This window comes from Schistocerca nitens, chromosome 4 (genome assembly GCF_023898315.1).
Source record: "Schistocerca nitens isolate TAMUIC-IGC-003100 chromosome 4, iqSchNite1.1, whole genome shotgun sequence".
Taxonomy (NCBI): domain Eukaryota; kingdom Metazoa; phylum Arthropoda; class Insecta; order Orthoptera; family Acrididae; genus Schistocerca; species Schistocerca nitens.
This window is the reverse complement of record NC_064617.1, coordinates 459,704,870-459,723,712: the sequence shown is the minus strand read 5'-3', so window position 1 is coordinate 459,723,712 and position 18,843 is coordinate 459,704,870. Positions and strand designations below refer to the sequence as shown.

At 36.3% G+C, this 18,843-nt stretch overlaps 1 protein-coding gene across 5 annotated transcripts in view; it reads right to left on the bottom strand.

The window, feature by feature from the left end:
- Positions 1-237: 237 nt before the first annotated feature.
- LOC126253014 (hornerin) overlaps positions 238-18,843 on the bottom strand; it is a 295,500-nt gene continuing 276,894 nt past the window's right edge. For 3 of the 5 annotated variants that reach the window (XM_049954067.1, XM_049954069.1, XM_049954068.1), the window contains 5 exons: positions 12,299-12,439; positions 10,923-11,140; positions 9,688-9,847; positions 1,820-2,052; positions 238-957 (listed from right to left, as the gene is read on the bottom strand). In XM_049954067.1, the coding sequence (XP_049810024.1) occupies positions 843-957; positions 1,820-2,052; positions 9,688-9,847; positions 10,923-11,140; positions 12,299-12,439 (867 nt within the window). In that variant the 3' untranslated portion in view covers positions 238-842. The remainder of the gene's footprint in view (positions 958-1,819; positions 2,053-9,687; positions 9,848-10,922; positions 11,141-12,298; positions 12,440-18,843) is intronic. The other 2 variants (XM_049954070.1, XM_049954071.1) reach the window with 2 other exon arrangements.

Genomic DNA, 18,843 nt, shown 5'->3' with positions numbered 1-18,843 from the left:
ATCTATGGAACTGTAGCCAGGTACATTATTCTGTGGCTTGATAGCTTAAAGATTTTAGTTTGAGCAAGACTACAATTTTTAACTAAAGCAATGGAACCACATGAGGTCTCTCATTGTGAAGACATAGTAATCACATTTTAAAGTTGTAACAGTTTGTAGTTATCTCTGATATTGAAAAACATGTCATTTTTAAACAAATCATAATTTATTTCATACAACAACAGAATTTTCAATACAAACACTGTTTATAGTTTTCCCCTGGAACTGCAGTTTCTAATACTACAAGGCAAGAGACTACAAAAAACATCTGGACATCAAAATATCAACAATTTTGGTAACTAATGGAAATTGCTCAATTTTATAAAATATATTTTGAGGGCAGGAACAAATGGAGGTGTTACAATATGAAACTGAGATTAAATCAAATTTGCATGGCAAATCTGATCAACTTATATTGTAACATAGCCATTAAATTGCCTCTATTAATGAATTCCAATGTGAAAAAGTGCAAATTTCAATTATGTTAACTCTTGGATCCTTTGAAAAATTAAGTAGCATTTGCTGTATCAAAATGAAGGTAATGCATTAGTCTAGCTTCAATAACATTACTAATAGTCCACTAACAAAAATGCAGTGTTTAAAATGGTCATGTCACAGTATTTCTACCAAGCAGTTTGTGAAAGTAAATGGAGGACTTATGCATTTATTCAATGCATTTGCTATGGGGTAAAACAAATCATTACAACTGAAAACATTTATCCATATTTTTGGAAATCATGTACTATTAAATTACATGGTGATTTTTTAGCTTTACGTAAAAAACCAACAAAATGCATTTTAAATTATACATATGTTAGCGACACTGGTGAAGCCAAAAATCTATCTTTGATGATTGGCAAGGAAGCTCTTCGTACTGGCCCATATTCTCTTATATGTCCTGCAGTGTTGAAATTCAGCCTGGAAATTGAAATAAAAATCACCTTACTTTGTATAGATTCTCTCTAATATATAAATAATTTTTGAGAACATTTCTCATGGACAACAGCAGCTTTTTCTTAGTACTTAACATGGTGGTGAATGGAGCAAGTGCTACAAACTCCATGAACATGAGCAATTGACATTCATGGAGTTTGAACACCTGCTCCATTTGATGGCAGTGCCTACCGACACAGTATGAGATCTGAAGATGGTCAGTAACCAAGAAAAACTGGTAACCACAAAAATAAAAAGTTTCTTGTGGTTGAGACTGTTTGTGTTCATTTTAAAATTTATACTGTATGTTACTACATCAAATCATGAATTCATTATGTGGAGTGCTATTATGTACTATTGACAATGCATATACATACAGCAGTTACCTCCCTCATTTTATGCCCTGTTAATTAAGACTATGTGTAATGTAACAGTACAACCATATGGGTTGACTCCAGTATCTATTTCCTTCTCTGAAGTTGTTTGGAAGAAGCGACTTAGAATGCTTGTATGGGATTAATTAATTATAGTTGATGTCAAGGAAGAAAATTTAATTTTGAGTGATAAGTTTCATAAAATTTATTTAAATTATGTTGAAGAGAAACTATGCCTATCAATGAATTTTTTTTTTCATGAGCCTATTAATGATATCTGCATTCACATGATTACTTGTTTCTCATGGTCACCTCCTTCCAATGTCTCTTAACATTTTCAGAGAGTAGAAAATACATGACATCTGCAGTGTTTTGGAGAAAAACAGGAATACTCAGCCACAGATGAAATTAAAATAATTAATGAGGTGAACTGCTAGAATTACTTCTCAATATGTAAGTTCACTGAAATTTACCTTTTATTAGCTGCTGAGTTTAGAACACCTGTATGCGATGGTTCTCTCGATCGCACACCAGGATGTTGCCGTTGGATGTAACTGCTATACCCTCCAGTCCTTTGAACTCCCCGTCCCCTGATCCCCAACAGCCGAATGCTCTCAGGAATGTGCCGTCTGGGTTGAAAATTTGGATGCGGTTGTTGCCTGAGTCCGCCACGAAGATGTAACCCTGGTCGTCCACTGCGACGCCCCTGTTACGAAAAATACAGAATTTGAAGAAATTTTCCTATCAAGATTTTACTATAAAGTATTAGCATTTACAAAGTAATAACCACAGTTATATCCATAATATACAGACTGATGCACAAACTGAAGTGAAGTACATACAAAGGCAGACAAAAATGTGGTAACACAGCAAACACAATTTGTTACCATGCCTAGTTGATCTAGGAAAACCATTGGTATCCAAAACAGCTTCCAGTCGTCTCCTAAGGGATAATTAAAGGTCCTGTATGATACCAAGGGAACCTTATACCATTCTTCCTGCAATGTAGTTAGAAATTCATGTAACAATGATGGATGTAGATAGTGATCATGTGACCTTCTCTCCGAAACTGACCACAAAATATCACTGGAATTGAGAACTGGTGATTGTGGTGGGCAGTAAACATGCAACAATTCACCCTCATCCTCACAAATCCAGTCCTAGATTACGCAAGCTGTGTGAACAGGAGACTGTCATTTTGGAACACATCATCTCCATTGGGAAACAAACACTGTACTATGGGACTGACCTGATCAGTCAAAATGGTAATGTGATCCTTAACACTAATGTGACATTGCAAAACAACCATGGAGCCTAAGGAATTTTATGACATGGCTGCCCAAAGTATCATTGAATGTCAGCCATGTTTCACTTGGGTTGTAAACATGGCCGTAAGTTCAAAATGTTGGAAAACAAGGTTCATCTGATCAAGTGGCTTTTTCCCAGTGCTCCACAGTCCACATTTTATGGCATCAGCACCATTTTTTTCACACTACATTCCCAGCTTATGCAGCTCCCCTTTTTTTGTTTCGTTCTGGTGTTGACAGGGTTCACGAGTGCAGCAACCAGCTGTACAGTGACTTTTGCAGCCATTGTCCTCTTTTTTCTTGACACAATCTTACTCAATGATCACCAACCATGATCACTTAACATACACCTTCATCTGCATTGTGACACAGCTGATGATGTTTTTCTGATTTCCCTGTTTGTGGTATACATCTCCAATATGGTGCCTCTTGAAACATTAAACACTTAAGCTCCCTTGGTTATGAAAGCACTGACCATATGAGCATCGAAAATTTTCCTGTGTTCCAATGCACTTAACTCCAACATAATGCACTCACACATACAAAAGAGACTGTTCTGACCAAACTAACACTTGCAACATGTTGAGGACGTGGGACAAGTTGTGTTCATGGTGAAGGACAAAAGTGCACCCTGTAGGCTTAGCCACTATCTGTGCTTAATGTTCAATCATATGTTTCTCATGGTGTTTCCATATTTTTGTCGAAACCCTGTACATAAAGTGGTCTGTCTTATTTCACAGGGCAGAACTTTTGTCTAATACCAACATGCTGACTCCATGGTCTACTAGTTGGAATTATTATCTACAGATGTGTGAAGCCTTGTTTTCCATCCCCAGTGGCCACGCTGATTGTTATGTAGTTGATAGGTCTGGAATAGTGAAACTGAGTCACAAATGAAATTGGCATCAAATGAAAAAAAGATTTAACCAAGCTATGAGCCAGCTGCCTCTAAACTGTTTCCTGTCAATAATTGCACACAAACATCAATTCTGCAGTGAACCATGTTCTGTTGAGATACATGAGGACACTTTTGAAAAAACAGTTCTTTTCATAACAATTTATTTATTACACTTCATTCTGTGATAAAACAGATAAAATGATTCCTGGATTCTATCCATTTCATAGATCAGAGTGCTTTCATTCCATAACTTTAGTCGCATACTTACTATGCTGTAGTGTTTTCTTCTGCCAAGGAAAAATGTCATCAAAGGGACTCATGTTTCTACATTCCTTTTTTATTTTCATCCATCATTTTTGTTTAGTGAAAGAACTTTTCAGACTTTCAGGAAGTAAGTTAGTGTTTTACATCCTGGCAACATCAAAGTCATTGGAGACAGAATACAAGCCCGGATTATGAAAGGTTGGCGAAGAAAGTTGGCCATGCCCTTTAAAAGGAACCATCCTGCTGTTTACCTAGAGCAATTTAGGGATTTCATGGAAAACCTAAATTTAGATGGCTGGATGTAGAACTGAACTGTCCTCCTCCTGAATGTGAGTTTAGTGTGTTGACCACTGTGCCACATCACTTGGTTTTCCAGAGTTTAAGATTGTTGCTTTCTTTACACTGATATGAAGCTTTGTTTGAGCTATAGCTTTGTCAAGTAAGTTATGGTACTTCATGTATTTATAAGCTAAATAAACTAAACAAGGCTCTTAACTTAAACTGGTAAATGAAAAGCTTACACAGTTTAAGGAAATACTTTTCATCTGGAGCAAACACTATTTTTTGGTAAATGCTAGACTATGATTCACTATGTATTAATGACACATTGTTCACAAAAGAGAAAACTCGTTATTTCACACAATAATTATGAATCCAAGCCATGCAACTTATAAAACACACGAATGTCACATAAAAAGATTCTTTTGATTGTTTTATTAATGTAGGACCTACATTTGAAAAGCTTTTTACAACAAATATACCATTGATGAAATATTTTAAACAAAAACTTATTTGAACATAGTCATAAGTTTTAAGTGTGCTGGTGGGTTTAGAAGTGCCCCAGACAACGTCAGTTGTAGAATGTAGAAAATGAGCTGTGAGTTGTCATAAACCAGTGGAGAAAATCTTTACAAGATGTAGTTGCAATATGAACACATGGTAATTAAACAATATGAGTATAAATACAAGATTTTGGCAAAGTGTTACTCATTTTTACATTAAGTTTTGTATGACACAGACCATTGAAGAAAAAAATAAATAAAATAGAAGAATGTGCAATTGGCCCAGATTTTTACTATTTGATAGTAGCAGATTAGGTATGGTGCATAACATGAACTGTCTAAGAGATTTCATTTGTTCCACAGCTGTATTATTGGGCTACTGTTGGAACTGCTTTTTGAAATCAGCTGTTGTTGATTTTATTAGCCTGAGGTTGATTTGATACAGTTGTGCATTCCTGTCAATTGCCATATATCTTAACCATCTCAGCGTAAGTGTTGCATCCCATGTCACTGAACTTCTTTCCTTTCACCATCTCTTTAACTACAGCTTTCAGCAGTTAATCATGCTGTTGGATCTATTCACCTGATCCTTTAACAGTCTCCTGTAACACATTTGAAGGGTTTCTAACAATTTCATTTCTGTCTTTGCCACCGTCCATCTGTATTTATTTCCATAAAGAGTTATGCTGCTAAATGGCTTCAACTAATCTTTCTGGTCATATTACTTATATTTGTAGGTACTCTTGATAGGTAGCCGTAGAGCAATATGTAAGCCTTGTTGCTGTGATTTTCATGCATCTACCTTCTTTATCTGTTCTGTGCCTGAGACAGCAAAATTTGTTAACCTCTACAAGAGACTTTTGTCCAAATTTAAGCTTTAGCCATCCAGAGTACACCTGATCAGCATTCTTAAACATTAATATCTTTTTTGTGTATGTGTTACAGCCATCAGCTAGAAATGATGCAGGTCATTAATCATCTGTCTCAATTCCTATTTATTTGCAGCCACTACTGATTTATCATCATCAGTGAACTATAGGATACTGGTTTTGTAACCATTATCATCAAGATAGTCCTTTACTGTCCTGACTGCCTCTACACAATTTGAATACCCATGATTGATATCAGCAGCTGTTTCAAATTGTTTTGGCATGCTGGAGTTACCGTCAGTGGTTGAACAATGGCACTGATTAAAAAATAAATGACTTTCCCATCTCTCTGTCAAGTGAAATATTTATCCAGTCTTTTAATATGTAACTGCAAAAATTTATATACCAGTTAGTACCTGAAATTAAATTTTTTACAATTTGTGAACATACTGATAATTAAGTGAATATTCCTACTACCAGTTGACATATACATTGTTCACACTTTCTTGTGCAGTATGGGCTGCAGTATTTCAGTTAAATGTCTGAATTTATTGCAGCTATGACCAAATCAATGGATTCTGTTTACATGTTAACAAAATTTCAGTACTATTAAAGCATACAAAGAAGGACAAAACAAAAGAACAAAAAAAAACAAAAAACAAAAAAAATGTGTTTTATAAGACACTTCTTTATGGACACAGATATATATATACACTTCATTAAATGTCTGATTATACATTTTATTTTATTTGACTTTATTTGACAACTGTATTAAATCAACAAAAATTTATTCACTATAAAACTGACCTAGGCGTCCATCTTCATCCCAAGTTTATATTTCAGCAAAACTTGGAAATATTTAGGAAGTGGTGTACATAATTGTTTTGTATACATATCTTCTGACATTCATTTTTATTTGATGTATTCATCCATCAGAATCAGAATGCCATTCAGTACCTCAGAATTAGAATGCCATTTAGTATTTGTGTAGGGAAGGAAGAAAGGAAGAATATGGTTTAATGCCCATCGGACAAGGAGATCATTAGATGCAGAATTTTGTTGGCTGGCTGAATCACCTGTGGTACAATAACCATTCACTAGTGTCAATCTTTCTATCTGAGCTCTGTGTATTTCTAGTTTCAGCTCTAATGACTTTGCTATTGATAGGAGATTAAATCCTTCCTTTCTCAGTTTTCCTTTTTGAGGAAATTACTTTAAAATCCCACTTTTACAGTAAACAATAAGCGCATGTAACTCTTTATTACTGCTGCAACTGTTTGAAATGTCACAGGCTTCATACATATTTCATGAAAGTAAGCTTTCATATAATATATATGAATTGTATAACACCCAGTAACAAAATGAAACTTACATCAAATAAAGCATTTGGAGGAACTGAGTTACATTGAGAACTCTCTCAATCTAATGGTGAAATAGGGCAGGAAAAATTCAGATAAGCAGTGAATTTCAACAGCAGCAACAACAGCCTCCCTTCAAAATTAAATTATTAAATAGTTTTTTTCAAGCAATGGTGCTTTGGATAATACTGAAACAGTAACTGAGGACAGATATTACATTTTTAAACTGTGCTCCAGTATGCATTTCCTCAGAGTCATTACCTTCAATATATAATGAGTGACAAATTTTCTTGTTAGATTTGCTATTACTTACTACCAAACAGTTATAATTTAAGAGCACTGGCATTATTATTTGTTATTTCAAGTAGCACAGTTGAAAATACATGTTAGAGAACAGCCTGCTGATTCTAGACCCCAAACATAAGAGACTGGATTTTGGAACTGTAGTTACACCAACAGGAAAATTGTTAAACACAGGATTGTCAACAAAACTGACACAGGTATTTTATTTTTCTAGTGCATAAAAAATTTTGTTGGTTCACAGCAAAACTGAAATGTTACCTCAATACGTCACATGTAATTTATTTCCACAGAAATAGTGTAGTTCCAAAATTAATCAGTAGATAGTTTGGGCATAGTTGCTATGACAAAAATTCTAATCCTCTTCATGACCCAATAAAACGGTCTTATTAACCAATCACAGTAAATTATGCTGTGCAATCTTGTTATATGGAAATTAATTTTACCATTATGCACAACAGACAGGGGATTGATGCCAGGAAGAAATTAAACAATGCTACAGCTTACTTGTTCATCTATATGGTCTTGGTGTCAGAGTCAAATTGTGTTTAAATATCAGCAATTCCAATGAGCTTTGCCCAGAAATACTACAGTACATATTTTACATTTTGTATCACATTTATTCCTCTAGAAAATCAGTGTTTACTCTCTTACTGTAGGTCTACCTTCTCTCTGTTTATTAATTTACTGGCTTCTTCTTTAACTGCATTTATTTATTAAACATAGGATTTTTGTTTTATTGTAAACATGACTGGTTCTGGGAAAATTATGTTTCCAGCTTTAGGCATAAACATTTGGTAGTCAGCTGCTAGGTACCCTTGCAGACTGGAATATAATTTTTGTAAAAGATTCTCAGACTGCTTGCTGTGTCAGTTGTGGGTAAAACTTCGATTTTCAATGATAGTCTCCAACATCTTCATCAGGAGCAACTTTCTGTCAAAACTATTGTTGTGGTGGCCTTATACAGCCAAAGATGGATTCTGATGGGTAATAATCATGCTGTTGCAGATGATGTCAATATCGTCACTGAAGGCACCACTACTTACACTCTAGCATATAAATTGTAACGAGTATCTGTGGCTCTTCTCCGAATCGAGAGCTCGCTTCCATGCACTGCTATGATTATATCCAATGGAACAGTTAAAGATTTTCTCACACATTCTTATTTGTACAGCCTCTTTAATTATGGAATCCAAGTATGTAGCTGAGAAAATCTTCAACTGTGACAGCAGATATAATCTTACTAGTGCATGGAAGTGAGCTCTTAATCCAGAGAAGAGCCAGAGACATTCATTGGAATGTTTATGGTATGGCAGGAGTTGTGACCCCACCAGCACAGATGCTGACACCATCTGCGATGGGATGATGTAATTACTGACCAATCAGAAGCAGTCTTTGGGCCATATAAGGTCACCACACCAGCAGTCTTGCCAGTCAGTTGCGTCTGACGAAGATGATGGAGGTAAACTTTAAAAGCTTGAGGTTTTATCCAGAACAGGAAGTCTGAGAATGTTTTATAAAACATTGCCATCATGGAAAACACCATTCTCAGAATTATAATTTTCCTGAAAATGGTCATTACTTGTCAAACATTTGAGTTATGTGGGATGTGTAAGAGATATTTATCAAACACACTAATTATGAGTAAAGTAATTTTTTAAGCTGATGCATGTAAGAGTTTCACAAAATTGCAGTTCCTTGAACAGCTATAGAAATATTGTTACCGATGAACTGAAAGAGAAACTAACCTGTTTCATTTATCGCTCTTAATGTTTGTGTTGCATTACAGCTTAGTTTCCTCAGTTTATATATGCATTAGATTGCTTATTGTAATTGATTGACTTAGCTTTTCTGCTGTTCTGCATGTCTCAAAACAAACTTTCTTTCAGTTTTGTTGTAGAGATGGCTTAGCTGTTTAGAGGAATTTTTTAAAATGTGTTTTTTTAGCCACTGGTTTTTACCTTTGAATTAAGTAATTCTTTAATATTCTCAGATAAATTGTGATGGAAACTTTTATGTAGATTCTAATTATGCTAGAAAAATTTATGTCAAGTAACTTGCAAATGTGTTTCCAATTGCTGAGGAATCATTACATTAATTTTATCCAGTGACATTTAATGTATATTCATTTTTGTATATTGTTAGCTGCTTCTTTGATAGTGTCCAGTGCACAGAAAAAATTCAAATGTGAATCAATAGTTTCCCAAATTTTTAAATTACAGTTTTTAATTATGCCAATCAGTTAAGTGAAGATTAAATTGTTCAAAATTGTATGAACTCATTGTTCAAAATTCTATTTAAACATTATATTTCCCTATCAGATTCACTACCAATAAATATTTAGCTTCTGCTTTTACAGAGATATTGTCTGCTGCTCAATCCCTTTGAACACACATAAGGATATTCTGCATATAACACAATAAACATAAAATAATGCTTAGAAAAGGCTAAAGTCCTACTGAAGTGTTCAGTGATAGTGTACTTATCAGATGTTACAGAATTATGTAGGGGAACTGCATGGCTAAAACCACAGAAAACATGCATTCACGCCATGCCTGCCTACCTCAGTAGTAGGGTGTACCTGTTTAATGGCAATTGTGGAGGGGGCAGATGTAGAAATTACAGAAGTATTGGAGGTTACAGGTTTAGTGGACTTAGTTGTAATTGCACGGTGACTGTGATGACTGCCTCTTGGCCGAGATGACTTGGCCCTTTTTGCATTCCTGCAATGCATGAAGCACTCATGAAGACTTGTAAATACTGGTATGTAGTTGCAGTGCATTATCTGTGTGGTCTACTGATTCATATAATTTCTGATATTGTGTTTAATTGGGTATTGTGGAAAGACTGTTAGACTGGTTTCATAAACTAAGTGCATTGGCTGGTCTGAGGAGAAGCTTGACTGATTTTTTCTGGTAGCAGATGAGAAATACAAATAGGTCATAGTTTCCAGACATTAACATGAGAGAGAGATACCTTTGAATTCTAATCTCAGTTAGTAGTTTCTCTAGTGTAAAATTTCAGTACATGAATTAGCCTTGACTCTCTATTTTGTTTGAAATTATTCTCATACAGTTCTCATCACCAAGTACAAAAGCAAGCATGTGTCACTGCTAGGGGAAATAATAGCTTGGGCATATATATAGTATTTACAACAATATATCAGTAGGCAGGCTATATTTACAGCATGGAATATGTTTTGTTACTATTTGATGATTTCATTCATATATTGCTGTACAAAGCCCTTGCACATTATTAAAGACATACTTTTTCTACAGAATTCAGAGTAATAGCTCATATTGCAATGACCATGCAGTTTTATATACAGTTTTCTACTGTGGTGCCAAATTACAATTTTTTCTTCCTGTCTGTAAGCAGACACAGCAGTTTTCTTGATGGCACCACACCTTCAGTTAGCCTCTGATGATGTGGTTGCAATCAAGTAATAATATTGTAATATTTGTAGTTTTCAATAAAGACAAAATGTAAGGCATAAGTGGCATGTTCTTTTTCTGTGCATTTATGTGCTTTTATTATGGACCTACTAAGTGAGTTATGGTGTGTGATCAGTAAGTTTCATGCTTCTCATTAACTATTCCACATTTCTCAGCAGCTGCTATTTTTCCAGAAGTAAATCTGTGTATACTAAATGAGTGTGACTACAAAAATATGAGTGAGTACATTTTGACATGGGCAGCCAACTGCTCATGTCTTAGATTTAAACAGTCTGTAAAGAACAACTAATTTTTTCTTAACATGAATTTGGTCATTAATGACTACTTAATTTATCTTCATTACCTTGGGAACTTGAACTGTCCATCTTCAGAACCTTCATTTCCAAATGAAGTCACCACTTTTCCATTGACATCAAATATTTGTACACGATGATTGTTTGAATCACTGACAATAACACGATTAGTGTTGGATACAGCAATATAATGTGGATGCTCCAGTTGTCCAGGTTTATTGCCAATAGATCCAAACTTTCCTACAAATGTACCATCTGACTGGAACACCTGCAACAGAGTTCAAACTTTACTGTTTCTAATTGTATATTAGATTAATAATATTAGTATAGCACACAAAATTAACATTATTTAAAAAAAATTTGGTTGTAAGTTTTTGTATTTCATTAATAAATAGTGGGCAGAGTAAAATCAACCAATTGCTGTATAGTTAAAGTGTTGAGTGGATGACAGGCACATAAATAACATTCAAAATTATTGCTGAACTTGTGGATGGTGCGTTTCACACACACACACACACACACAGACACACACACACACACACACAAGAGAGAGAGAGAGAGAGAGAGAGAGAGAGAGAGAGAGAGAGAGAGAGAGAGACAGCTACAAAGTACTGGCACTGCAGCTGGTTTGTGGAGAGTGGATTTGTCAGATACAGTGGAATGAGGAATGAGGAATGAGCAAGGAAGTGGAGAGAGGCAGAAGGAAGAGAGGCTGACCCCTCAGAGACACAGGGAGCAAAGGAATGGACTAGAAGTGTGGTTCCTGTGAACCTGGCTGGTGCTGGCAGTAGCAGTTGCATATGGTGCGCAGTGAGTTGGAGGAATGAAGTTCTTAATTTTTGTTTATTTGTTTTGAAGGAGGGAGGGGGTAGACATGGACCTGAGGATTAGGGAGACTGTGGAGAGGAAAGTGTGAGTTTATATCAACACAGTGGGAGGCATGGGAAAATGTTAAGGTGGATGTGAACCATAGGTTGTATTGTCAGCACAATCATCATCCATGTAATTCGATGCAGCTTCTGTGAAATACGCAGATGGGAATATTATGTTCTGCTACATTGATTCAGCTGAATGAAAGAGAACTTACTAAACACATTAAGGGCTAATTAAAGAGCAGATGATAATAAATACAGTTTTGTTAACTTCTTAGTTAGTGCATTTATTTTTGACTTGACAGATAGAGTGATACAGCAATCTATTTTCTTCATAAATGTATTACGGTCTGTCACTTTGAGAAAGAACCTTAATGGCTACACTAGTTTCAGTTCCAATAGCCTATTGTAGCCATAAATCTGAGCTATTTCAGATTAATGGTTTGGAGTCAGAGTTTAGAATACAGTTTTATCTGTCAGAAAGATTTATTACACTTACATTCCACAACAAATTGGAAGATCCATTTGGAGCAACACTGGAAAGCAACACAAACCTGCACACGATGGTTCTCCTTATCACAGACATAGATGAAACCCAGGGCGTCAGTAGTAACTCCCCAAGGATAATTGAAACGGCCATCTGAAGATCCTTGGCTTCCAAAGGCACGAAGGAAACGTCCCGCTGGATCCATCACCTGCAAGAAAATGTAAATTGAAGTGTTAACATTTGTAGCCACAATAGCCACAACTGGATTATTGTACATAAATGTTATTTCACCTAGAATGAATAAGTATTGTGCTTAGTGTGTGAGAAAAAGTTTGCTGAAAGATATATTAATTAGGAAAATTTACTGTTGCTCTGATAGGATTATTGCTAACATAAATTTCTTAACCATATCTAATTATTTTAGTTCACTGGATACTAAGTGACATGTAGTTAACAGATGGAGAATCTGCTCAGTAATTTCAAAGAATTTCAACTGTCATTCATAGTTAGACTGTTAGTAGACCGACAACTTTTCGATGCTTTACATAACTCAAACCATATACATCTGCACAGAAGAAATGAACATTTTGACTTCCCACAAAACACCCTAATCATTAGCAACATTTTCTTCTACGCAGTCTTAATAGTTGGAGCAATATGGCATGCACATGCCATTAAAAAAGGAGTGTCAGCTTTCTCCAATAGCTTTACTTGATCAGTTCTTGGCTGAGTGTTTGAAAATGAATATCTGGTTTTTAAGGCTTTGTAACACTCATTGCCCAATGCGGAGTTGCTACTCTCCCATCAGGCACCTCGCCACGTGGCGGATTGGGGAACGTTCACCATATATGGTGGACACCGGGGAAATAAAATACCCGGGGTGGACCAAAACTAGTAAAACAACAACTGCTGCTTTGCAGTTGGGAGTTGGGTCTCCAAAGGCTAAGGGAAGAAAACCCTGAATAAAAAAATCATCCGTCACCCGGTAGGGGTTGGATGCAGGGTTGACAGCCTACTCTGTGAAAAACAACTGTTGCGAAACTTCTACAGAGTAAAGCTGGACAGATGAAGGAAGATGGACCTGGCATGGAAAAGGACAGTGAGGATGGAATACAAGTAAATGAAGGAGGAAAAATAAGAAAGAAGATAAATATAAGGCATAGATCAGATCTATATATTAGTACTTGGATTGTGAGATTCCTATATCGCCCTGGAGCACTGAAAGTAATGCTTGATCAAATAATGAATCTGAAGCAAAGTATAATAGCACTACAAGAAATTAGATGGACTGGGAGAGGAGTTTTAGAAAAGAAAGAAGCGAATATATTCTATAGCTGCAGCGAAAGAAATCATGAGCTGGAGACAGGATCTGTTGTACATCACCAATTAAAGCTTTTGGCAATAGGGTTTACACCCATTAGTCCAAGATTATCAAGTCAGGATAAAGGGGAAATTCTTTAACTATTCTATAATTAATGCCCATGCACCCACAGAAGAATCTGAAGAAGAAGAGAAGAAGTAGTCTACGAATCTTTGGAAAGAGCATATGAGAGTGCCCAGGGCCTGATATTAAAATAATAGTCGGAGACCTAAATGCTCAGGTGGGGAAAGAACAGATTTATATATCGATGATTGGCCCCCACAGCAAACGATGCAAGAAGTAATGAGAATGGAACAAGGCTTATACTGTTCGCAGCATTTAGAAATATGGTAAAAGGATCAACACTCTTCCCACATAAATAAATACATAAGGGAACATGGACCTCACCGAATGGAAACTCGGTAAACCAGATCGACCATTTGTTGATAGATGTGAGACAAAAATCAGAGAACCAAACGTAGATACAGATCACTTTCTGGTATGGGCATGGGTGAGGGCGAGTATATCTAACGCAGCAAAAGGATCCTGACCCAGGGCACAGAAATATAATATAACGACTTTAACATCAGTGGAAGTTAGAGAACAGTATCAGGAGAAGACAACTTGGATTCCGGAAAACGTTTGAGAATATAACAACATCAAAGATCAGTGGGAAGCAATAAAGAAAGATGGTGGAGACATTGGCAAAACAGATACTTGGAATTGGGACAAGACATGTAAGACCATCATGGTTTGGTACTGAATGCGAAATAGCAACTAAAGAAAAGAACGAAGCATATAGAAGGACACTGCAATCACTGTACGAGGAGGATGGCAGAAGATACAAAGAAAAACGGATGATTGAAAAGAGGACTCACCAAAGAAGAAAGGGAGAATGGATGAAAGCAAGTGTCAAAAAAATGGAGCTCACAAGAAGCAAAAACGAAATAAGAAAATTCTATAGAGAGGTGAATGCGACATGAAAGCCTCTTGGTAGTACAACAAGCTTAATAAAAGATGAGACAGGGAATATAATAAGTGAAGAGAATGGAATATGCGAAAGATCGTGCAGGTATGTTCATAGCCTCCTCAACCATAGAATAACTGTACCAGGGAATCCGATAGAAATGAATGGGGGAGAGGACCTAGACAACAACATTGCCCACCAAATATAGAAGAAGAGAAAACTGCCATGAAGAAATTGAAAAACAACAAGTTGGCAGGGGCAGATGGTATTCCAGCATAACTGTTTAAGCAAGGAGTTAGAGAGCTGGAACGATGCCTTCTGAAAATGGTCACCAGAATATGGGAAGAGGAGAAAATGGCCCAACAATGGAAAGAGGGTATCATTTTTCCCATATATAAGAAAGGAGATCAGATGGAGTATGTCAATTACAGAGGGATCACACTACTTAATCTGTGATATAAAATAGTCTCCAATATACTATTCGACAGAATCCTCCCAATCATACAGAGGGAGACAGGGCTGTACCAATGCGGATTTCTCCCCAGGAAGTCAATTATAGATCAAATATTCACCTTAAGACAAATCCTGGATAAAACAAATGAATATGGGGTTGGCACGGATCACCTCTTTATAGATTTCAAAGCAGCTTATGATAGCATAAATAGAGGGCAGTTATATCAAGCTCTAGATGACCTGGGAATCTCGAGATAGTTGGTACGGTTGGTGAGAATGACAATGAGCGAAATACAAGGTAGTATAAGAATAGGAGGAATTATGTCTAATACATTGAGTATTAAAAACGGAGTACGACAAGGGGATGCATAGGCATGTCTTCTCTTTAATGCCACCCTAGAGTGGATGATGATAAATGCCAGTCTTCTGAATACAGGAATGATCTTCTATAAATAAGTGCAGATACTGACCTATGCAGATGACATAGATATAATAGCAAGAACCCAAAAAAGCAATGGAAGAGAGACTTACGGCTCTCGAACAGGCTAGTAGGAACATGGGGTTAACTATTAATGAACAAAAAGCAAAATATATGGTAGCTGGAAAAGCACATAGAGAAAATATGCCAAATGCAATAACAATGGGCAATTATATGTTTGAGAGAGTTGAACATTTCAAGTACCTGAGCTCGACAGTTACCCACCTAAAGGATACCTCCTTTGAACTTAAGCAGAGATTAATACTAGCCCACAGAGCCTATTTTGACCTAACAAGACTTTTGTCCTCAAGGCTCCTGACTCATACCACTAAATTAACTATCTACAAATCACTTACACGGCCAGTGTTTACATATGACTCTGAAACCTGTACATTAACAACTAAAGATACTGAAATACTAGATGCATTTGAAAGAAAGGTACTTAGACGAATTATTGGCCCAATCTGTGAAAGAGGGAGGAGGGGATACAACCATAAGATGTATATCATGCACAAAGAACAACCCATCACAAGGATAGTGAAATCATCCAGACTGAGGTGGGTGGGACCTGTGGCGCTCATGAATGATACAGAAGTACCAAAAGGTTATCACAAGGAAAGCCAGGAGGGCAGAGAGGACGTGGTCGACCAAGAGCCAGATGGGAAGATGGAGTAATCGAAGATCTTAGGAAGATGGGCTATAGATACTGTAGAGTATTGGCAAAGGACCGAGAGAAATGGAAGGAAATTGTAGAAAAGACCAAGCTGTAGAGTCAAGAAAGAAGAGGAAGAACATTTATTACGCTCAACTTACAATTATAAATAATACATCAAATGAAAGAGTAACTCCGATATTTTTTCCTTATAAGTGTTTAATCACATGGCACACATTGAGTCAATATGAGGTTTCTTCCCAGACCTTAATCAGTGCGTCTGTAGTAATAGTTGTAACAACTGCGTAAATCCGTTTGTTCAGTCAGCTATATCAGCTGGTAGTGGATGTATATACGTATGATCCTTTTTGAATGTCCAAAAGTAAAAGTACATTAGCGTCAGATCAAGTGAATGTGGAGGTCATGCAAAATGAGCTTTCATACAACCCCTTGCGTCCTATCCAGCAGTTGAGTACAATGTCATTTAACCAGTCACATACCGAATTATGCCAGTGAGATGGTGCACCGTATTGCTGCTAATAAAGTTTTGTGGTTCAGTTTCTTCCATTCTAGGCAAAATCCATAGTTCTAGCACATCAAAATAAGAAACACCAGTTTCAGTTGTTTCACAGAAAAAGTAAGGCCCACTAACTGCGTGCCAGGGTATGGCACAAAAATATTCAATTTAGGGGAGTCTTGTTGCAATTGTGCCGCCTTGAGGGGATTTTTTTGACCCCCTGATGCACACATTATGTATGTTCACATTTCCACTTAGGTGAAAAGTAGACTCATCACTGTAGACGACATGTTCTAGAATATCTTCATCATCATGCAGCAACATTTTTTTTACAAAGTTGTCACTTAAATGGTAGTTTGCAGTATTTAGAGCTCGTGACAACTGCAAATGATAAGGACATATTTGCAAGTGTTTCTTTAAAAGTCTCCATACAGATATCACGGGAATTGCTAATTCATGACTAACTTTCCAAACTGATTTCGTGGGGCTACATGTTAGAGACTCCCTCACTCGTTCAACATGTTCTTCATTCACTCTTAGTCGTCGAGTACTCTTTCCTATGTAGAGACAGCCGATGTCTTTAAGCTGATGAAACCATTGATGGATATTATACTTGAAGGGTTACAATGGAACTTAATACAAAATGTATTTTGTGCTGTAACAAGAGAGTCAGTCCTTGCAAAGTGTAAAATAAACCAGTCATCATCTATGCTACTAGCATTTTCTAATGGCAGATACAGGAAACAGTACACATGTCTGCACAAGGTACACAAACAGAACCGAGTTGTTCTTTTATTTAATGTTTTACTCATATGGTAACTGGAAGCAGAAAGTAAAAAATGCTATAAAGCTGCAAAACTCCCACATTCATTTTGAAACATTCAGTATTGACGGGAATATATTCGTCGTATAGAGCTACCCGTACTTCATAAATATTCAAACACGCACTGAGAATATACTTGAATGGTTTATTACTTGGTATTACAGAAAAAGAAGCACAGTTGCTATATAGGTAACTTGTAAACAACAAAAACAGTAACCAAGGAACAGAATGAACAAAAAAACAAAAGTTATAACTCCAAGGAGTAGGAAACAACATTCTTCAGCGCTGCAAGCGGCGGATTCAAATTTGGCGGTTTACGCCATTCATTTGTTGCCGAGCAGTCACTGAATTTGAGACACAACTGTATCTATGGATGGCACGTGCCCTTAGCGCTAGGATTTCACCCGGAACAAGTCCCGCCCAATCACCCCCCTCCATGCCTATCCATAGCGTAAGGCCCTCCCCTAAACAGCCGCCAGTTCCGCAAACTTGAAGCTACAACAAAGTTGTTATCGTCACAGTCCAACACATGTTAGACTGTGATGAAATTGAGTAACGATAAGAAATTTAAGTTTTTCTGGATAGTAATTTAATATGAATCTGCATTATCAAAGAAATAAAAATATTTATAGAGAATTGAAAGCATCGCCAGCAATAGAAAACAAAAAATAACGTTATGTTATTGAAGGGCGATAAGGACAAATTTTCATTAACTAATTCACTTATTATAATACGTTTATTTGAGGAAAACAGCAGAGCAAACACACAATGCGAAAACAATGGTCTTGAATCTTTCATGTCGATAGTAAAGCCAGGAATGCAGTAGAATAACTCTGTTGTCTAAAATCAACGTTATATAGAAATAAGTGAAAGTTGTTTTGTTTATGTATGTCCTCATAGTAGCTCACGAAAATTAAAGAATATAAGAATGTCATAAAGTAGAAATGCCTAATGAAAGCAGTAAGATATTTGCTTGTATGACATATTTCGTTAGTATTTGCATGGGTAATGGGTGAATTTTAACTTGTAAATTCTTCCAATGCCATACCTGCGCATTATAAACGAGGTTACAAAGAATTGTGGCTATTTCTGCGTGATTAGTGACCTATATGCTGTTGCAAACGTCTCAGGAAAATAATGTGTCGTTATTCTTTGTCCTGTCTGTTTTTAACCAAAGGATTGATTAATTTCGTAAATGTCATTCAAACCATTTTAATAAAATAATAATGTGATGTGTATGTTTGTCACAGAGCAGTTATGGAGGAAATAAATGCTGCGGTGTTTCACGGCTGTAAAGCGTCCTTCATGCTGTGCTAGTTCTTCTTTCACCCCTAAAACTTTTCAGCAAAACTATTCAGTGAA